Source organism: Acinonyx jubatus, chromosome C1, assembly GCF_027475565.1.
Source record: "Acinonyx jubatus isolate Ajub_Pintada_27869175 chromosome C1, VMU_Ajub_asm_v1.0, whole genome shotgun sequence".
In the NCBI taxonomy this organism is placed as follows: Eukaryota; Metazoa; Chordata; class Mammalia; order Carnivora; family Felidae; genus Acinonyx; species Acinonyx jubatus.
The window spans coordinates 78,707,731-78,728,829 of record NC_069381.1 but is presented as its reverse complement, the minus strand read 5'-3'; the positions used below and the strand labels follow the sequence as shown (position 1 = coordinate 78,728,829).

At 43.4% G+C, this 21,099-nt stretch overlaps 1 protein-coding gene across 2 annotated transcripts in view; it reads left to right on the top strand.

Moving 5' to 3' along the window:
- The window catches only part of ABCA4 (ATP binding cassette subfamily A member 4), a 130,744-nt gene that overhangs the window by 20,735 nt on the left and 88,910 nt on the right, over nt 1-21,099 (top strand). The window contains exons 6-11 of one of the 2 annotated variants that reach the window (XM_027058556.2): nt 1,448-1,645; nt 14,653-14,742; nt 17,023-17,263; nt 18,274-18,413; nt 19,053-19,169; nt 19,860-20,057. In XM_027058556.2, coding sequence (XP_026914357.2) covers nt 1,448-1,645; nt 14,653-14,742; nt 17,023-17,263; nt 18,274-18,413; nt 19,053-19,169; nt 19,860-20,057 — 984 coding nt within the window. Of the gene's footprint in view, nt 1-1,447; nt 1,646-5,256; nt 5,528-14,652; nt 14,743-17,022; nt 17,264-18,273; nt 18,414-19,052; nt 19,170-19,859; nt 20,058-21,099 lie in introns of those variants that run through there. The other variant, XM_027058559.2, reaches the window with a different exon arrangement.

Below are 21,099 nucleotides of genomic sequence, written 5' to 3'. Positions count from 1 at the left end.
TCACCTAACCCCTCCTCCATCGCTTTTTTCCCCTAGAATATTAGAGGTTTGGGCAAAGTGAGCCCATTGATTCCCTCCACCTCAGAATGTTTTAGATGCTGGGATTAGGGTTGGGGTGGGATTTTGCCTGGGGATAAGAAGCAGAGTGTGGGCAAAACAGAAAGTCTCTGTTGGAACATGCACCCAGTTACAGTTCCCTGAGTTTGATGGAGTCCACATCAACCCAATGTCAGCCATGACCTGTGCCTCATTTAGCGGGTGATGGGGTGGGGTGTAGGGATGTAAGTAGTAGAGCCTAAACCTGCCCTGCTCTCCTGCCCTGAGAACTGTGTAATCTGAAGGTTTGAGGAGACTACAGAGACTAGGGAAGCTCAGGAACCTGTTCACAATACCTAGGTGTTGGGAGTCCAAGACTCCAGGAGGCCAGTTAGTATCCTAGGTGGCCAAGGCTCCCTGGGCAGGGTTGAGGTCTCCTTGGTTCTGAGGCCACCATGGGGACTGTGATTCAGGGTCCAATAGTCACTGCCCATGAGCTCCACAGGAGCTGTAGGCTGTGGGCTATCCAGCAGTTAGGGTCACCAGATCAAATACAGGATATCCAAGTTAGTTTGAATTTCAGATAAACAAATGATTTTTTTAGCATAAGTATGTCCCATTTGGACTCTATTTGGAACATACTCATACTAAAAGGTGCTCATGGCTTATCTGAAATCTAAATTTAACTGAGCATCCAGTATTTTTATTTGCTAAATCTATTGAGAAAGGAGAGAGGGGGTTGGTCTCTTGCCATCACTCCGAATGCATCCTAGCCACTCCCACTCCTCAGCTTCAGGGGAGTAGGTCCTGATGGTACCTTAGCATCATGCTAAGAACAGATCTCTCACATTTTAAGTGGCTCTCTGATAAAATGAGGCCTGGGAGCATATAGTTTCCTGTGGTTGCTGTAACAAACCACCACAAACTTAGTGGCTTAAGACAACACAAATTTATTATGTTTTTGTTCTACAGGTCAGAAGTCTGAAAGCCAAGGTGTTGGCACGGCTTCATTTCTTACTGGGGAATCTAGAGGGAAATCCATTTCCAGTTTCCAACATTCCTTGGCTGGTGGGCTCCCCAGCAGTGACTAGTCAAGTCTTTCTCATATCACATTATTTTGACATTGTGTCTTCTACCTCCTTCTTCCACTAGGTTTAAAACAAAAACAAAAACAAAACAAAACAAAGCAAAAAACCCTTGTGATTCCATTGGGTCCACCCAGATAATCCAAAATAATCTCCTGGTCTTAAAGTCAGCTAATCAGCAAGCCTTAATTCCACCTGCAATTCTAATTCCCCTTACCCTACAACACAATGTATATACAGGTTCTGTCTGTTAGGACATGGACACCATTGGGGTGGCTAGTATTTTCCTACAGGGAAGTTTCCAATTTTGCTTCTCTTGCCTGCAGTTTGCTCATGGAGTCCCAGACCTGACACTGAAGGACATTGCCTGCAGCGAGTCCCTCCTGGAGCGCTTCTTAATCTTTAGCCAGCGCCGTGGGGCACAGACTGTGCGTGATGCCATGTGCTCCCTCTCCCAGGGCACCCTCCAGTGGGTGGAAGACACTCTGTATGCCAACGTGGACTTCTTCAAGCTCTTCCGTGTGGTAAGGGAGGCATTTAGCGGCTTACCTCGTGGAAGGTAATTCCTGGGTGCAGTGGAGCCTGTCACAGGTCATCAGGGACTCACAGATTGACAGTCAGGAGGGCTTGAGCCTGGCGTTCACAGTTCTTAAGGAAACTCCAGGCTCCAAAGACGTAAGGAATCTTGACTGATAATATATCTAGAGCAGTTGCCCAGGCACCCAGGAGTCACTGTTGGGTTCACCATTAGTTTTGTGGTTATGAGAGAACCATGGGGGATGGGTGGGTGGGGGAAGAGTTACAGAGAGGGAGGGAGGCAAACCATAAGAGACTCCTAGATACTGAGAACAAGCTGGGGGTTGATGGGGGGTGGGGGAGAGGGGAAAGTGGGTGATGGGCATTGAGGAGGGCACCTGTTGGGATGAGCACTGGGTGTTGTATGGAAACCAATCTGACAATAAATTATATTTAATAAAAAAATAAAAAAAATAAAAAAAGTTATGTGGTTATGTAGTTACGTGGCTAGGTTCACCCTTAGTTATGGGGCAGGTCTGAGTCCACTCCAAATGTGGGACAAATCCTCTCTACCACCTCTAGCAGTGGTGGAAAGGAGAAGGCCTGGTTTGACTCCCTGCCCTACCATTTCATAGGATAGCTGACCTTTACTGGCCCCATTACTCATGTATAAAACAAATATAATACTGTATAGAATGTTAAGAAGGGAGACATGGAAAAATAAATGTAAAGCATTTAATAAATTTCAACAAATGAGAGCTTCACACTCTGGGTCTGCTCTTGACCACAAAGGTTGCCTTTTCTGGGTAGAAAAGAGTAACAGAAAACTTCATAGTCTCAAAAATTTGGAAAGCCCTCAATTAGCTCAAACCTGTGTTCTAGAACTGCATCCCAGACACACTTCTTGGGACTTGATAATGCCTCCTCTTTTGCTAGGAGGATGAGAGGGAATTATAAAAAGGAGGTGAAGAGCAGCAGTTCTCACACTTCAGAGTGTATGAAAATCATCAGGGCAGCTGGTAAAAGATGCAAGTTCCAAATTGCCATCCCCAGAGACTGATGCAGGAGATCTGGGCTGGGCCCAGAACCTGCCCTGTTACCTTAAGGGATTCCAGTGGACATCATTGTAGGCCATGCTTTAAGAAACACTCAAAATTAGAATCCTTCAGAGAAGATGACATATATAATAATATAATAACTATATACAGTTATACATATAATTATATATAGTTATATATATAACTTAATATAACTTAATAATTATATATAGTTATATATAATAACTATATATATAGCTCATATATATAAATGTTTCTAGGATCCAATTGTGTTTTTTCTTGTGCCTGCATTTAAAAAAATTTTTTTTCAATTTTTGTTTATTTTTGAGAGGCAGAGAGAGACAGAGCATGAGCAGGGGAGGGGCAGAGAGAGAGGGAGACACAGAATCTGAAGCAAGCTCCAGGCTCTGAGCCATCAGCACAGAGCCTGATGTGGGACTCAAACTCGTGAACGGTGAGATCATGACCTGAGCCAAAGTCAGACACTTAACGGACTGAGCCACCCAGGTGCCCCTCTTGTGCCTGCATTTTAATTTCTGAAACTGTGTTGTAGGAATACGTCAATCATGAGAACTTCGTTGAGGAATTTGCGTTTTGCCTTTTTATGGTTGCTCTCTCAAGTCTGAGAAAATCCACTCTCAGCTTGTCTTAAAAAGCAAGCTGAAAGCTTTTAAAAATAAAACAAAATAAAACAAGACCCCTCCATTTCTGGCAGAGTTTATACTTCATTCCTTTCGAAGTGTGATTCTCCCTTAGAATGTTACTCTACAATGTTCCCAGCTCATCTCATTGGGTGGGTCTCCAGAGTGGTAAGAGGGGTCGGTACTTATGGATGCCATCACCACTGAGAGCCCAGGACCCCAGAAAGCTCTCTTGGCTCCCCATGGTGCAGGGAGAATTAAAGGCATGTGGTTCAAACTTCTCTGTCCAAAATTCCAAAGGGAGTCAATTTTAGACTCATTCCTTGGTTTGCTTTTAGAATCAGAAGAGGAAGTAAGGTGATAAAGATCCCTTATTCTGGACAGCTGAACACCAGCACAGCTAGGGACTAGTACCTGTGTTTGCAGAGGTGTTAAAGGGCCCTGGGCACCCAGGATCATGCAATCCTCTGGTCACTAGAAAAAAGACAGGCTTATGCATCTCTTTTTGAAGTACCTTGGCTTCTGGAATAGGCAAATGTACCTTTAGGGCATGACCACCAATACTGGGAAAACAGCTTGTAGCAGGATAAAGGGGGACCTAGGCAAAAATTTCCATTAGGGACTGGAACCAAACTCAGGTCACTGGCTTCAGAACGACCAGAAAGTCTTTCCTTCCAGGTTCCCAGCCTGGCTGCACATTGAACCACCTGGGGAACTTTTAAAAATTACCAATGCCTGGCTCCCACTCCCAGTGGGCCTTCGTGTGTTTAAAAGCTTCCCAGATCATTTCAATATCCAGCTGGGTTGAGAATCACTGACCTAGAACATAGGAGTTTGATTCCCAGGTTGAGAATCACTGACCTAGAACATAGGAGTTTGATTTACAGTCTCAGTTTCTGTAGATGAAGCATAATAATAGTATCCCAAATGCCACTAAGGCTTCAAAGCACTTTCATTTGATCACCCATAAGACTAGGGTGCTGTGGACCCCATCCTCCCTGCCATTCTTTTAACAAAGACAGCTCATAGCCCCAGAGACCCCCTGGAGGAAAAAAAAAACTCAGCAGGAAGTGGGTCCCCAAGACGACCCCCTACCAGCATTCTTCTTGCTCCTGCTCCTCTCTGTGGGGAAAGACGAGACCAAGACAGGACGCATGGAGTGCAAGCAAAGAAGACAAACACCCTGTCTGGTGCCCTTGAAATGTGCTTCTTCATTTGAAAAATGGATAGAGTGGCTAAACATTAAAAAATAATAATAACTAATAAGGAAACCCAAAAGAGATTGCAGGCATGAACACCAGAGTTTTGCTTTTACTGCTCCTGTACCTATCCTCTCAGTGTTTTCAGAAAAACAACCCTGAGGCAGCAGAGAAAGGCTCAGGGAAGACCCTCAGACCCTCTGAGACGGCCATCAGGGAAGCAGGGGCTGCTCCGAGGCCAAGGGTGGGGGCCCCTCCGGGACTAGGCTGTTGTTGCAGCTGGTTGGCGGGCAGCCACGCTTAGCTGCAGCACGGGGGAATGCTGCACCTTCTGTTCTCCTGGGCTGTCTCTCATACGCATGTCCGCCAGTGTGCAAATAAGGTTTTATTAAATGCCAAGTTAGTGCTCATTAACAAAGAAAGAGGGGCACTGTCAGCAAGCCGGTGTGACAATCCCCGCCCCCGTGGTGTAAGGTGCAGGGGCGTGCTTTGGTGGGTGGGCGTGCAACCTCCAGACCCGGAGGTTCAGCTGAGGGAATCCAGGAGGAGGGTTTGGCCGTTAGCACCAACTGGGGCCAGCTGTGTTTTCCCTCGGCCCCTTGGAGATCAGAAGCCAGTGTTCTCATCCTCAAATAATCCCAACACGGTATCCGCGGCCTGACTCCCACCCCGCCCGTCCCTATACGTACAGTCACGCACACCAAGCGCACGTGCCTGCCGGGGCGTGCGCACAGGCAGGCACGCGCACGCGCGCCGCACGCCCAGGGTCCTGGGTGGACTGTCAGGTGGCGGGATTTTTCTCTGAGGAGATTTAGGCCCTCCTGGTTTCAGCGGGGCGGAGATAGCTTGAAAGAGCTTGGCTTCACCTGTGGTCTTCTCGGGCTTGATGCCCCTAGCTGGAAAACCAGCAGTTCAGGCCTGGGCCCACGGTATCTGTATCAAGTAGCGTGCACGCCAACGCTACCTGAAACGTTGCACACCTCGTAAAAATGGTATGTCAGTTTCGGGTGAGGGGTTGGGACGTTTCCCATCAGATTTGGCCCAAGGCTTGCATGCCCCTCCTCCTCCTCCTCCCTCTAAGGTCCTTCCTGTTTTCTCTCCGACTCTGCTGCACAGCTTTGAAATCTTGCTGAGAAGCAAATCTGTCCCTTCTGCTTTGAATGTTTATTTGTGGAAGTTCGGCAGGGGAACGGAGGCTGTGCCAAGACCTGCCACACTGCTGGGAAATCTGAATTTCCCTCCCTTCCCCCTTCTCAATGGATGTTGATGGAGGAAATTTGGCCTCACAGGCATTTTGGCCCCCGGTTTTCCCCTTTGCAATCGCTTTCAGTGTGGCACAGTTCAGTTTTCCTTACTTGCCCTCAGCCACTATTCTGTCACAGTTTTTACTTTTCTGACTTCATTTCACCTATATCTCTTTCACTGTGGGGTGGCTGAACACTGATTGAACCGGTCTTGGGGGGCTGACCGTATGCGCCTTTCAATGTCCTGCTTTGTTCTTGGCTCTGCTCCCTAACTTGCTGAATCGTGGGGAATAAATGTGGGTGGACTGCCCCATGTGAGGTGGCCATGGTTTCTGTTCTCTGGGATCTTTCATTGCAGTTTGTTAAATTCAACTTAGCGCATTTCAATTTTCAGATAATGGTGCTGTGTCACAATTCTCTGGAAAAGCCCCAGTCTCCAGGAATTTATAATGAGGTTCCGTTAATGACTTAACCTCATGATTTCCTCTCCCTCCCGATTCTGAATCTTTGGACTGACAACTTTCTCCCACTTCTGTGTGAGTTTTGGGAGGGAGGGAGAGAAAGGAGTGATACCCAGTGCCAGCAGCATGGGCGAGGGGCAGCAGCTGTTGGATGAAAATAAAATGATGTCAGAAATTAGGGTTTTTGCTTTTTTGAAAATTATAAAGCTCACAGCAAGTATATTTGGTTTATAGCATTAGTATTTGTTCTGCCTGCATCTGTAAAACCATGTATCTATTACAATCAAAATCTCTACTGGGTGAATGGATTTCAGTAAAGAAATAAAGAGGAAATAGGAAAGAGAAACATTAATGTACATTAAATGTGCATCTGGCCAATGGGCTTGATTGTTACTAGTCTACTTAGATTTCTTGTGGGCCCCAGGCATACAGGAGGCCAGAGTGTGTTTTCATGATACATGAGATGTTATTTTCATCAATTTAAAAGGAAAAAAATACTGAGAGGTCAAAATGAAAATCAGACACAAGAGGACCCCTGCGAAAGTTGCTCTTCTGATAACAGGTCCTGGGTCCTGGCCTTTGCTTAGCAGATACAGATTGAGCACCAATGTATTAGGGATCAGGTTCTCTCCAGGGTAAACTGGTTTTGAGAAGGATTTTGGCCTCTGATAGTTCTTAACCTTTTTATGAATTAGGACTACCTTTGAGAATCTGATAACAGCTCTAAACCTTTTCCCTAAAGAAATAGAAGTTCACGTAGACACACAGGGTAGGAGTTCATGGAGTCTGTGAAGCCAGGCCCTAGGTTAAGAACTTTTGCATTAAAATTTCTTTCTTACCTATTGTTAGTATATGTCCTTCCCTCAAGTGTCTCATAGTCACAGCTTCTTCCTTAACTCTCCTTATGAAGTAATCGGCTTCTCCCCTGAGCATGGGACGCAGTAGTGAGAGGACCAGAGGCTGGGCAGCCTGCTGGAGCACACACAGATCTGGGGGTCAGGACACTGGGTCTTGGCTCTGGGTTGGCCCCTAACTTGCTGTCATTTAAGTGACAGTTGGCTTACTTGCTACACTTGCTCCCCATTTGTAGAATCAAGATAATAAGACCTATGCTAGTTGTCTAATGTGATAGTGAAATTCACATTAGAGAAGAGATGGAAAAGCACTTTGAAACAAAGCATTTTTGCTCTTACCAAAGCAAGAATGCAGCCACTTTGCAGAGGCCCCGTTGCTCCCTTGTCATTGCTATACTCCCAGAAATGTTCTGCTCAAACACTTAGGTAGGACATTCTCCTTTCTCAGACCCCTCAGACTAGCAAGAGTCTGTCTCACACATTGACCTTTCAACTGCCCTTAGATTCCAAACTCAGTTTTGCTTTCATCAGCCACAAATATCGGGACTGAAGTCACAGCAGAGGAAAAAAGGCCTAGTTTCTTTGGAGCCAAGCAAAGTCCCATCACTTGTCTGTTCACATACTCCAGAGCCCACCCTCTCATTCAGATGCTCTGTCCCTTCCAGTCTTGGGAGACAGCATGTCTCTGTGACCTCTCCTGGTAGAGACAGTTTGGCATTTCCCCCAACCCTGAGTGATTTAGTCTGAATTCTCCACTCATGACGCATTTCCTGGTACTCAGGGTGTCCCCTCCTGGTTGCCCCCTCACCACTGAAGCCTGCTTCCTCTCTTTTCATCTGATGCTTAACAACTGTCAGGTTGCAACAAACATACTTCAAATCCACATTCTCCCAGTTGCCCAGCAACAACTTCCCTCCTGGATAAATCTGGATTTCCTGTAGCAGCAGCCCAGGACTGAACACAGCAAGCCTGTACTGTCTATCCACAGCTTTGTCTGCTTTTCACCTCTGTCTGGGTGCTTTCAAAACAGCAGTTCATCCTTCACTCCAGAACCTTCCACCAGCTCCCAAAGGCCATGTCATCCCTGTAAATACACTTTTAACCTGAGGCTACCTATTTACCCTTGTGTTAGATAGATTCTCAGCTTAGAAATAATACTGTTTTCCAGATGGTCTTTTTTGAATCGGAGAAAGTAAAACAAACAAAAATCTCAACTCACAAAAACATTCTTTTGTGTGTCAGCAGAGTGGTATCTGTTTGATTAATCTATTGGGTCTAAAGCATCAGCAAATATTGCTCAAACAAGATTTTTTTTTTTAGTAGCTAATCTGCTTTATTCTTCCTTAGCAAAAAATAATATGTAGTCCCAAAGGACAGACATATTTCTTATCCCTTGAGAACCCAAACAGAAACCTAGTATAGAGTCTTTTTGGCTGCCAGCTAGGTCCTTCTATCCATTTCTTGAATACAGATCAAGGCCCAGGGATCCCCTCCCCCCACTCCCAGACCAACCACACATGATGGGAAATGATAGGGACATACCCTTTCCATAGCCCTGTTTATATATCCAGTCTTTCTAAGGAGGCCTAATCAGACCTTGAACTTGGGTTGACAGTGTTGAGCCCGGTTGTGACATGGAAGGGTTACTTGTTATTTGGGAAATTAAGAGAATGTGTTGGCATAGGAAGCAGTGGGGTGCGTGTGTGATTGAGAGACAGAGAGGGAGGATACTTGCCATTTTGGTCTCTGACCTTTCTTCCAGAAATGTTTTTACATTTCCATTCAAATAAACTTATAGTCTCTTCCGGTTCTTTTGGCAGGAACAATCCATGTGAATTTGAATAGATAATGGGGGAGGAAACCAAAGGAAGAGGAGATCCCTGGGAAAGTTATTTTATAATTTATGGCAACATCAGTCAGACAGTTGGTGACTAGATATGCATGGAGAGTTCTCTAGAGGGGGCAGGCACCGTTCTGAGATGTAAATGGTAAAAGATGTGAATACGAGACCCCCATCATTTACCATCTCCACTGGAAAGAGCTAGGACAAGAATTGCAGATATGGTATAAGCACATTACTGGAACTTAGTAAATCTATGAATAATGAATATTACTATTAGTAAGATCGAAAAAGAGAATATTAACTAGGTATGAAAATGCATCTCAAGCTGTGTTCCTCCTGTCTCCTCTCCCCCAAATTCCTGGTCTTGTTCTTATCTGGCTATGTCTCTAGTCACTCTCTTCACATTCCTCCCTCCACCTGGAATTCCTGGCCCTCCCTTTCCATCCACAAACACTGTCCTCACCCTCAGGATCATCACCTTGTCTTCTTTCGAACAGTAACCTTTCCCGTCCCCAGGTGGAACTGACCACTCCTTTCCTGTAAGTCACCATTATATCTGTAGAGACATACCTCATGGAACCTAAAACCTCAATATACTGTCTTTTCCCCACTAGATTATAGTTAATTTACTCATTAATTACTATAAAATATTTGTTGAGCATCTGTTGTGCACCATGCCCTGAAGATACAAAATTAAAGCCTATCTTTATGCTTACTATGCTTTATGTTTACAGTATAGTGGAGAAACAGACACATTACAAATAATAGTAAACCAATATAAAAATGATAAATGAATGCCCTGAGAATTCTACTAGCAGCTAGGAGGAGCACCTAATTCATGGGGAAGGAAGGCTGAAAGAGCATGGTAGTGAGGGAAGGAAGACTTTCTGGAGAAGTCAAGGTGGTTTCAGATGAGTTGACAGTGGCCACTAGGAGTGGTGGTGAGAATGGGGTGGAATGGGATGGATTGGCCATTTTATTTATTAGGCTCTGAAGTGATAGGTGTAGCTTTGCAGAGGCCTACAAGAATGTTTGAGACTTGAAAATAAAAAAAATTATGGCTCTGAAATACAAAGAAAAAGCTTTAAAACTGAAATTAATAAGCATTACATTGAATGTTTAAGGAAGATAATATTATTCAAGTTTAGTTAAATTTAGTATTCATAAAATTTAAAATTCAAAAGCTTGTTTGTAGTCCAACTTTACAAACATTCCTAAGTATTTGCAATGATTGCTAAGAAATCATATTGGATCATTCATTAAGTGAGCTACCCAAAGCTAAATAATTTCAAAAGCAAAATTAAGGGCCTTCAAAAGTGTATATGTAGAAATCTATCTATATTGATATGTAGATATGACAGAGACACAGGTGCTTTTCACCTGTGTGTTGGTTGAATTTGACGCAGGATGGAGTTTTAAGAGCAGACTATGCCTAGAACCTATGGAGGTAAAAGAGAGGGGATGGAGAAAAGATGTCCACTTATGTAAAACACAGCCTCCGATCATCCTCAGCCCACAGTCAAATGAGGAAAATAGACAACAAACTCACAAAGAAGGGGAAGTAATTAAAAACAGTTGGAGCTGGTGACTTACTGATGTCCAATCTCTTCGGACACATGAATGTGACAGTTCTTTATTTTCCACGCTTTGGGTTCCTAGCCCCTTTTGGGTTCCTTCTCATTACCTAGGACCTGGTTGCTTTATTTCTCTGCACTTAGGACTCTAGTCCTTGACTCCAGCTTCCTCCCATACCAGTTTTTCATATGTCCCTTGGCTACCCTCTTTGCAATCTGAGGGCTTATCCTGCCCCACACTCAGACTGAATACCAGTTCCTAGGTCTCTAGGCTGAGGATTTTGACAATGGAATGGGAATGGGTATGGATCAGTGATGACTTTTAGGCTTTTAGCTTTGGTAACAGGGCAGAAGTTGGTGCCACCAGCTGAAGAAGTGTGCACAAGAGCAGAAACTGGTCTGGGGATGGTGATGTGATTAGTTTAGGATGAGTTGGATCTGGGCAAAGGTCCCGCAGATGGTTGGGGGTAGAGGTTGGGAGTAGAAGTCATCAACAAAAAGGTAGCAGATTAAATGATGAGGGGAATGAAACTATCCAGAGAGAGTATGCAAAGTGGGAGGAGTGAGGCCACAGAGGCCCTCAGGAACCTCAGCACTGAAGAGAAGGTGGAGGCAGAAGAGCTCATGGGAAAAATCAGAGAAAAATCAGAGCAAACCAGAGAAGAGCAGTGTCACAGACATTGAGGAATGAAAAGGACATGATTAAAAGTGTTGAGAGAAGCAGAGAGGTCTGAAAACACAAGAATCAAAACTATCTATTAGACATAAAAACTAGAAAGAAACTGGGGATTTAGCTAGAATGTTATAGCATCTTGGTTGGATGGTGAGGATGGAGGACAGAAGTATTGGTGATGAATTGATGTCACTGAACATGGACTACTTTTCCAAGAAATTTGGGAATAGAGAGTGGAGGAAGGCAGTTAGACTGTAGCTACCAGGGAATAAGGCATCAGAGGAAGTTCTCTCACATGTGAGGATCTTGAGCACATATATGTGAGAATAGTGAAAGGAAAGCTGAAGATACATCAGTGAGATTCTTGAAGGTAAACTTAATTAAAGGGAGAACTTTGTTTTGATCATTGCAATACCCGCCCCCCGCCCCCCCAGCACCTGGCACATAGCAGACAGTCTATTCCTATTTGTCAAATGTGTAGTTATGTCACTTAGAAACTGTAACAGAATGCTGAAAAAAACAGTGGGTTTCATATTCTTTCCAAAGCAGGGTCCTGCAGTAGGTCATTCAGGAGTGATGTGGAGGCTCCACAAATTTTCCCAAGAACCCAGGCTCCTCTTCCATCTGCCACTCATCCCTAGCATGTGCTTGTCATCTGGTGATCTTGAGATGTCTGCTCTACCTCTCTCAGCACATCAGTGTTCCAAGCAGTGTTCCAGTGTTCCTCCTTCAAATGGTGTTCCCCAGAAGCCCCACTTCGTGACTTTTCCTGACACCATATTGGTCCAGTTTTGTCACATGATCACCCCATATACAAGGGAGGCTGGGCAATGTAGTTTTTTTAAGCTAGGCATTATCACCATTAGCAAAATCAGATAGACCTACATATTAGGAAATGTAGAAAGAAGTCCAGCTCTATGGAAGAGAAGCAAGAGAGAAGGCTAGAGGGGGAGCCATGTACCAGTTCATGAGAGGCCATGTGTGTATAGCACTGATACTGACTCTTTCTCCTGGAGGCAGTAGGGAGCTATATAAGATCTTTGAGCAGGAGAGGTGACATGGTTGGATTGGCCTGTTAAGTAACTCAGGTTACAGTTTGGGGAATGCATTGGAAGGAAGGAATCTAGAAGTTAGGGTCCATCAGGAAGGCTATTCTGATGAAGTGTTCTGGGAGAGAGGCATGGAGAACATGGGCAAAGGCAGTCCTAGTGAGGAAGAGAAAAAGGATAGGAGGGAGTATTTATTTAGTATTCATTTATTCAGCTTTTTACTTATTTTTGCTTGTAAATAGCCTCTATTTTTAAAACTTTCTATTACAGAAATAAGCACAAAAGTTGACTAATATCATGAACTCCCATTTATCTGTCACAGCTTCAGCTATTTTCAACATTTGGCTGTTATTATAATCTGTTCCTCACTTTTTTTTCCCCGATATCTTTTTTTTTTTATTCTGAGAGAGAGAGAGAGAGAGAGAGAGAGAGAGAGAGAGAGAGAGAGAGAGAGAAGGCGCAGAAGGGGCAGAGAGAGAGAGAGAGAGAGAGAGAGAGAATCCCAAGCAGGTTTCACACCAACAGCACAGAGCCCCATGCAGGGCTTGAACCCATGAACCATGAGATGATGACCTGAGCCGAAATCAAGAGTTGGACACTCAACCACCTGAAGCACCCAGGAGCCCCTCCCTGAAATCTTTTAAAGCAAATCACAGGCAACATATCATTTCACCCTTAGATACTTCCATATGTATCTCTAACAGATGAAAACTTACTTGTTTTAACAAAACCACAATTCTGTGATCATACCCAACAAAACAATAATTCCTTAATATTATCTAATACCCAATCATGTTCACTTTCCCTCTGATTGTTGCAGTTGGTTTATTAGGTTCAGAATCAAAATAAGGTGCACACATGACATTTTATTGCTGTATATCTTAGAGATCTCCTTTCATCTCTAATAGATCTTATTGGATGTACTTAGGAGGTGAATCAACAGGAGTTGGTGATAACTTGCCACTGGCATACATTTTTACCTGCTGGTTTCCTCACTGCCTACTGTTCTCAGCCCCACCCTCCCATGGAATGAAAACAGGAATTAAAGTGCTTTGCCCAGCGTATGCTGAAACTATTTTCAAGGAGTTTGAAAGAAGTCCTGGCAAGACCAATAGCTAGGCTCAGTGTGAAGGTTAAGGAGAGAAGATGCTTCTCAGTGGTGTAGTTTCAGTGGTAGCTTTGCTGCTACTTCCTCTGGTAAATTGTTCTCCTGTCTGCTTTGTAGCTCTCAGAACAAAACCTTTCATTTTCCAGCTAGAAAATGAGCTAGAAATGCTGGTGTTCCATGAGTGTGCCTATATTTATTCTCCAGTATCCAGGTCAGAGAGAATGCGAGGGCCCCTGCACCTACAGCAGGGAGAAGGGAGGGCAGGACCACTGCTTGAAATGGGAGGCTAGACTGCTCACACCCTAATTCCACCTGCTTCTCAGCTATGCCGTGGCTGAATCAGCCCACCCATCATTTAGGAGAACCACTTTGGCACATAAAAAGCTGAGGCTTGTGGCTTGTGGTCCACAGATATTTGAGTCAGATATTACACATTGATTTTGTTAAAAATGCAAAGCCCCTGCAGACCTACTTAAGATGCACTTTGAAAACCACCATCTTAAAACTTAGAATTCATTCCTAAAAGACACAGGATCAGTGGTTCAATCAGTTCTGAAACTATAAAGAATGAAGCCATTCACTCAGGACTAGAACTTGGTTCCAGGAAAATGAATTTTTCAAATTGGGCTCAGGTTTGGAGCCAGCAAACTTGTGGGCGTCCACATTCCCCATATAGATGGAAAGTGGTGAATAGTTTTGTGTTGTCACATGGGCCTGGGATCACCAGAACACCGCCATCAACTAGATAATCTGCAAGGAAACTTTTCAAAGCTACAGCAGCAGCTTTAAAAGCAGGATGACATAACTAGCCAAATCTTCCATATAAGAAAATAGTGTTGAACAGAGGAAGAGTCACAGCCTACTCGAAAGGCCACAAAGGGAGCAGAGACGTGAACAGTGCGGAAGCCTGAGAGTATCTGCAGAGCCCAAGGTACACAGATGGGCACCTCTGCGCACAGCCTTCCCTTACGGTCCGGCAGCTGTGCTGTTTTCCTTCCTCCAGGAGGCCTGTTTGATGTTGCTAAACCAGCCATCAGAATCGCTTTGGCATATTTAATGTCACGGTGAAACTATTTGTGATTGGCTAGCTCAGCGGCATCACTCGGAATTGATTTTTCTCAATTAGATAAAACAAGTTTGCTTTTGAAAGTAATTTAGCAGAAGAGGTCCTGTGATGAAAAAAAGGGAGGAAATGTTTTTCAAGCATACAGGAGATCGGATAGCACCCATGTGGATACGTATAACCTATACATCTATATGTATACACACCTACTATAAACTTTTTATATTTTTTTTTCCTATCAATCCTAGCTTCCCACACTCCTGGACAGCAGTTCTCCAGGTATCAATCTGAGATCCTGGGGAAGAATATTATCTGTTATGTCATCAAGAATTCAAGAGGTAAGTAGCCTGATGATACTAATGATAATTTTATTATATCTTTCCACCATTTTACCACACTTACTATATCAGACAACTTAATTTTACCTTAGATCTGTTCAAGGAGAAGTACTGTTTGAACTTTCCATCTAGTAATTTCAAAGCACCTGTTCATATCCTAAATTATCTGTGCTCCTAGGTTGGAGGTAAAAAGAAGGGAACCATGGTTCTGATTTCACACCTAGGAAGAAATGGCACCTTGTTTTGTGTGGCAGATTATCAGTGGATTTGCATTGAATCTAATTCCTTCCAGTATTGATGTGGTTCATCCTCTTATGCTTTTACAATTCACCTAAAATCTATACTGCTAAGAGCAACAACATATACTTACAGAGTGCTTACAGGCACTATTTTAAAGTGTCTTAAATATATTGGCTCGTTCCATCATAAAATAATTGACATTTTTGTGAAAGAAGTGCATGTTTTAATTAACATCTGTTTGCCCAAGCATTTTCCATATAGGAATTGATTCTCCACTCAATAGATGAAAACTACTGGGGGCATAATAATGAAGAGACAAGTATGATCACTACCCTGTGAAACATGCAATCTAATGGGGAAGAGCAACGTAAAATAAACGGTTACCTTCAAGTGTGATTATGAAAGGGAGGCAAAAGCTGAAGTATGATTTTCGCCAAACATTTCTGCCTTCCAGTATTTCTCAGCTGACTTGGGCTTAGCCAACCTGGAAAATTGCATTGCGGAATCTGTCTGCATAAAACTAAGTTCATCCTGAGCAGGGTGTGAGTGCTGCTATGAGGGAAAGTTAGAGAAAGGTCCATTGTACTGATGGCCACCTGTTCTAGTGGGAGTCTCTGACATTCTTTTCTTCATAAGCATTTAAAAAATTCTTAGCAGTATAACAGGGTAGAAAATGGTAAAGAATGTGAAAAAAGTTCCCAAAACATATCAACACTCCTCATTCCGTGTGGGAGTCCCAGAAGTCTTCTTGCCTGTCTAGATAGCAAGTGTAAGCATTTTTGAACTGGGTTGCAGCAGATGGCTCAGTTTATATTAACTGATACTAGACCATTTGACCCCAGAACAGCCCCTTCATCTCCAAGTGCTTTGATTAAATGAGCAACATAATAATGATAATAACCTCTTTCAAGACTTATCATAAGACTTACTGTTGTCGAAGCAATTTGAGATTCCAACTTTATTATTGAAGCCTAGACTGTGATTATAGGCATGACTCACAGTGTGGATTCTACACAGCACTCAACAGTTTCAGAGGGCAAGTGTTGGCATGTGGACAAAGACAGGGATGGCAGGTAAACATCACTTACTGAAGTAGGGGGAACTGTTTTAAGTCTCCTGTGATTTGAATCCTAATGTTTTCTTTTTTTTTTTTAATTCCCAAGTGCCTTTGGAAATTAGTAGTAAGTGTGTTTGGGGAATAAAAGCAGCATTGTTTTTATTTTGTATTTTCCCCTAAACCAAAGCCAGGTGGCATATGGAACCTGAGACTCTGACCACTCTGGCAACCCTCAACTTAGTTCTTAGCATTACAGATCTACCTTCAGAGGATGAGTCCAGCAAGGACCACAGGTACCCACAAGGAGAGGAGAAGACCACCAGCCTGTTCTTAGTCTGGTGCAGAATTTACAACGTGTTTTTCCAAGAATGGAGACTTTGTTCTATATTTGCTTGCATCTTAAGTCACACACACACACACACAGAAACTACAAACTACACATTTCAGGGAAATAGAAGAATTCACCTTTGATAAAATTAAGCTAATAAGAAGGTAATTTTCCAAATATAAGAAACTAAATTCTAAACTACTTAGCCAAAGAAATTTGCTGTGATCTTGCTTTTTTAGGACGGAACCATTCCTTTATCATTTCATTTCCATTTTTTTCCAGTATCCCCATCTTGAGGGGTAACAGAATCCAAGAACTGGCTTGTAAAGAAATATTCTCTACATTTATCCAAGGACATATTACCAAGGAATTCAGATAAAGGGTACTGGAAAAAAGAAGTGATAGGAAAATACATTGGAATTCACTCTTTGATTTTCTTTGAGCCTCATCCTAGTTTCCTTTTAGGCCCTGAGTAGATGGAAGAAGGTTTTTATTTCACAGCTAGAGTAAGAATTGCTGAGAATATGTATGTTTTCTTTTCAATATGAAAGTTAAACGCATATGTGGAGGTCTCCCCAAACTTTGCAGGTCTGGCATCACAGTGATGATGATTCTAACTGCCTTAAAATAACCCGAAGCATTTGCCTTGCCTTAGTTCGTTCATCAACCGAGTGTTCAAGACTTGCTGTGGGTGACCAGGCCTCTCATGCAGGCTGGGGGTCCAGAGACCTTCACACAGCTGATGAGCATCCTGTCTGACCTCTTGTGTGGCTATCCAGAGGGAGGAGGCTCTCGAGTGTTCTCCTTCAACTGGTATGAAGACAATAACTATAAGGCTTTCCTAGGGATTGACTCCACAAGGAAAGATCCTGTCTATTCTTATGACAAAAGAACAAGTAAGTTTTCTGAGTCATGTGTATGTAAAATGGCATCTGATGTTGGTTAAGCTGATGGTTTAACACTTCCAGGGAACCCCAGTCCTGGGGTTAAGTTGGTTTTGTTAAGGGGCCCCAGGCAAAGAATCTTCTTCCAGAAAGTCCATTTCCCCTTGGAGGAAAGGGGCAATGCTCATAAAAACATTTTGGATATGAGCCATGGAAAAAACTGAGACCCACTTGGAAGGGGAACAGAGGGGACATTTTCCACTGATCTGACTGAACTAGGGTTAAGTTCTGAAGAAGGGAAGAAAGATAAATGAGGAGGCAACCCAGAGTTACAAGCAAAGCTCGGGTCAGAAGGGCCCTGGCAAGTAAACACGGCTGCAGGGTGTTTTTACAAACACAGTGCAGTGAAATTCTGTGTGTGCAGTACTGAGTTACGTTTCAAATGGCAGGTCCCTGGCAAGCCATCTTTCCCGTCTTTTATTATTTTGGGTGGGGGAGGCTTCTGTGGGGTACGGGAGGGTGGAGTGGGGAAGAAATACAACCGGGTGACCTTTTAGTTAAAAATTGAAAAGAGGCAGCAAGGCACGCACCAGAAGTAGCTGTGCCCTAAGATAGCCCACACGACAAATTAAGCAGCTATGTGGAGGGAAATTATTGAGACTAGAGCTGAGATTCCAAGGGGAGGCTTTGTTTGGCTTCTTGTCCCTTGCATGTGAGAATGGCATCTGTTCCTTGCTATAATCCCAGGCAGGCTTCTCAGCCTCCTTCTAAAGCAGAATAAACCACAGGGCAAACCCCATCCTTTGTTTCTCTGATGAGGCCCTTATTGAGATGCACTGTGGCATTTTGTTACTTACTAATGATGAGCTTGTTATTGGTGGGGTACAGCCTATTAATTTAGGTTATTTGTCAAATCCTCCAGCATAGAGTTGAATGAGACATGTGATTTGAACACACTAATGACTATGTTTAGCTCTGAGCAACTGGAGTTTTTTTTAAATCTGTCCCTTCTCTCCTGGCAGCGACCTTTTGTAATGCATTGATCCAGAGCCTGGAGTCAAACCCTCTCACCAAAATAGCCTGGAGGGCAGCAAAACCTTTGCTGATGGGAAAAATCCTCTTTACTCCAGATTCTCCTGCAGCTCGCAGAATACTGCAGAATGTAAGGTCCCAGCTGGTCTTGCCCTTTCTACCTTGGACCTCCCAGAAGAATGAGAGAGTGAGGAAGAGCATGCGCGCCTGTGTACGTGCACACAGGCAAATGCACACAGGCACTCAAGTACTCATATTCCTCTGGTAGCTAGCCTTATGTTTGTTTTTTGCTTAGTGGAGTCTTGGGTTCCTCCCCCATCCACAGTCATCATTGGAATGCTTTGTGCCAGAGTCACTGGCTGGGTCCTCCCTTTTCTACAAAACCTACAATGAGGTTTTCTTCCCCAGAGCCTGAATTTTATCTAATGGAAGGGCTCACTGTTCTCTGAACCCTGGCTACCCAGGAACAAAGGGAAGAAGGGAGGAAGAACATATCCTCTGAGGGAGTCCAAATCTAGCTTTAATGAGGTTCTGAGACAATAGCATCATCAATATTACATGTATCTCTGAGGTATTAAGAAACAGATTCTGTCATTGTGGAGGCTGGGAAGTAGCATATTTTTTCTGGGAAATATCAGTAGACTGAGAAAATAAAGACGCTTCCTTGAAATCCTTTCTCAAAGACTGAGGGTTTGTGACAGGAGCAGGGAAAGTAGAATAAAAAGTTCTCTCTCACTTTTTTCCTCTCTGTTCTTGTCTCTGGTTTTAGGCCAACTCAACTTTTGAGGAGCTGGAGCGCCTTAGGAAGTTGGTCAAAGCTTGGGAAGAAGTAGGCCCCCAGATCTGGTACTTCTTTGACAAGAGCACACAGATGACCATGATTAGAGTACGTGTGGCAGGGGGAGGGGAGGAGAAGGGCCAAGAAAGTTCCATAAATTTCCTTTTCTCAGTAAGGGTTGATCTACTGGAGTTGGATCGAAATATAACAAGCATGGGCCAAAGGCACTAGTTCTGGAGTCACTGACTTTGGGTGGGAAATGTTTCTTAAAATCTGAGGGAAATGGTGCAGACTGCCACAATATCAGTGGCTTCCTGAAGTTTCTTGCTTTTATAGATTCACTTGAGGGCCTCAGATTCAAAGGATCATCTCCCCAAGGGCCCAGCTCTGTAACTGCAAAGGTGGTTGTGTATGTCTGTCTGCTGTCGTTACCAACTTTGCAAAGCCAGGAGACCAGAGTCTTCTATAGCAGGGATAATTAAAAGAGAACAACAGCAACAAAAACAACAAAAACAACAACAACAACAACAAAAAGAAAGCTTCCAATATACCATTTTCCCTGTCATTCTTCCCAACCCCCAACATACACATTTTTCTTCTATACAGACCTGTGTATTTAAGGGAAATTGGATATAGATAGGTATGCCTTATCGTGGAATGAAACCCACTAGCTTTTTAGGGAGGTTTAAAGTCTATCCCTATTCATTAAAAATTGGAAATGGCCTGAAACAAGGCCAGAGATCCTATGGAATCTTTAAGTAATATAATAATAATGTAATAACATTGCTTCCTCCCAAGGACACCCTGCAGAACCCAACAGTGAAAGACTTCTTGAATAGTCAGCTTGATGAGGAAGGTATTACTGTAGAAACTGTGCTGAACTTCCTGTATAAGGGTCCTCAAGAGAATCAGGCTGATGACGTGGCCAACTTTGACTGGAGGGATGTATTTAACATCACTGATCGCACCCTACGCCAGGCTAGTAGATATCTGGAGGTAAGGCATTTCATTTTCCCCATTGATGAACCAGGAATTCTCACAGTTCCCAAACAGAGATGGATCCTGTTCTCTAATAGCTTATGCACACTTGAAACAGTTCCCTTTTTACATCTCCTACCTCCTGATGGCTCCCTGACTCCACCCTGGCTGCTCCTCCTCCCTTGTAGCCTATACCATAGTTGTGCTTGTCCTCAGCCCTCTCTTGTCTGCCATAGCTTTGGTCATCATTGGCCTCAAGTTCTGAGGTCCCACTGCTTTGTAGAAACTCTCACCCCCAGGTTCTACAGGCACATCAGACTCAATATATCCCAAAACAGATTTTCCTCCTTTAAAATCTGTCCTCCTCTAGCATTTCCTACCCTGATCCCTGTCCTCAGCGTTATTCCTTTTTTTTTCTTACAATAGGAATGATTTTCATTTTTTTCCTTCTATAATTAATTAGTTTATTTTTTTTTAATTTACATCCAAGGTAGTTAACATATAGCGTAATAATGATTTCAGGAGTAGAATTTAGTGACTCATCACTTACATGTAACACCCAGTGCTTCTCCCAACAAGTGCCTTCCTTTATGCCCCTTGCCCATTTAGCCCATCCCCCCACCCAACACCCCTCCAGCAACCCTCAGTTTGTTCTCTGTATTTAAAAGTCTCTTATGGTTTGTCCCCTTCACTGTTTTTATCTTATTTTTGCTTCCCTTCCCTTATATTCATCTGTTTTGTATCTTAAATTCCACATATGATTGAAGTCGTATGATATTTGTCTTTCTGTGACTAATTTCACTTAGCATAATACACTCTAGTTCCATCCATGTTGTTGCAAATGGCAAGATTTCATTCTTTTTAATCACTGAGTAATACTCCATTGTATATATATACACCACATCTTCTTTATCCATTCATCCGTCAGTGGACATTTGGGCTCTTTTCATACTTTGGTTATTGTCAATAGTGCTGCTATAAACATTGGGGTTCATGTGCCCTTCGAAACAGCACTCCTATATTCTTTGGGTAAATACCTAGTACTGCAATTGCTGGGTTG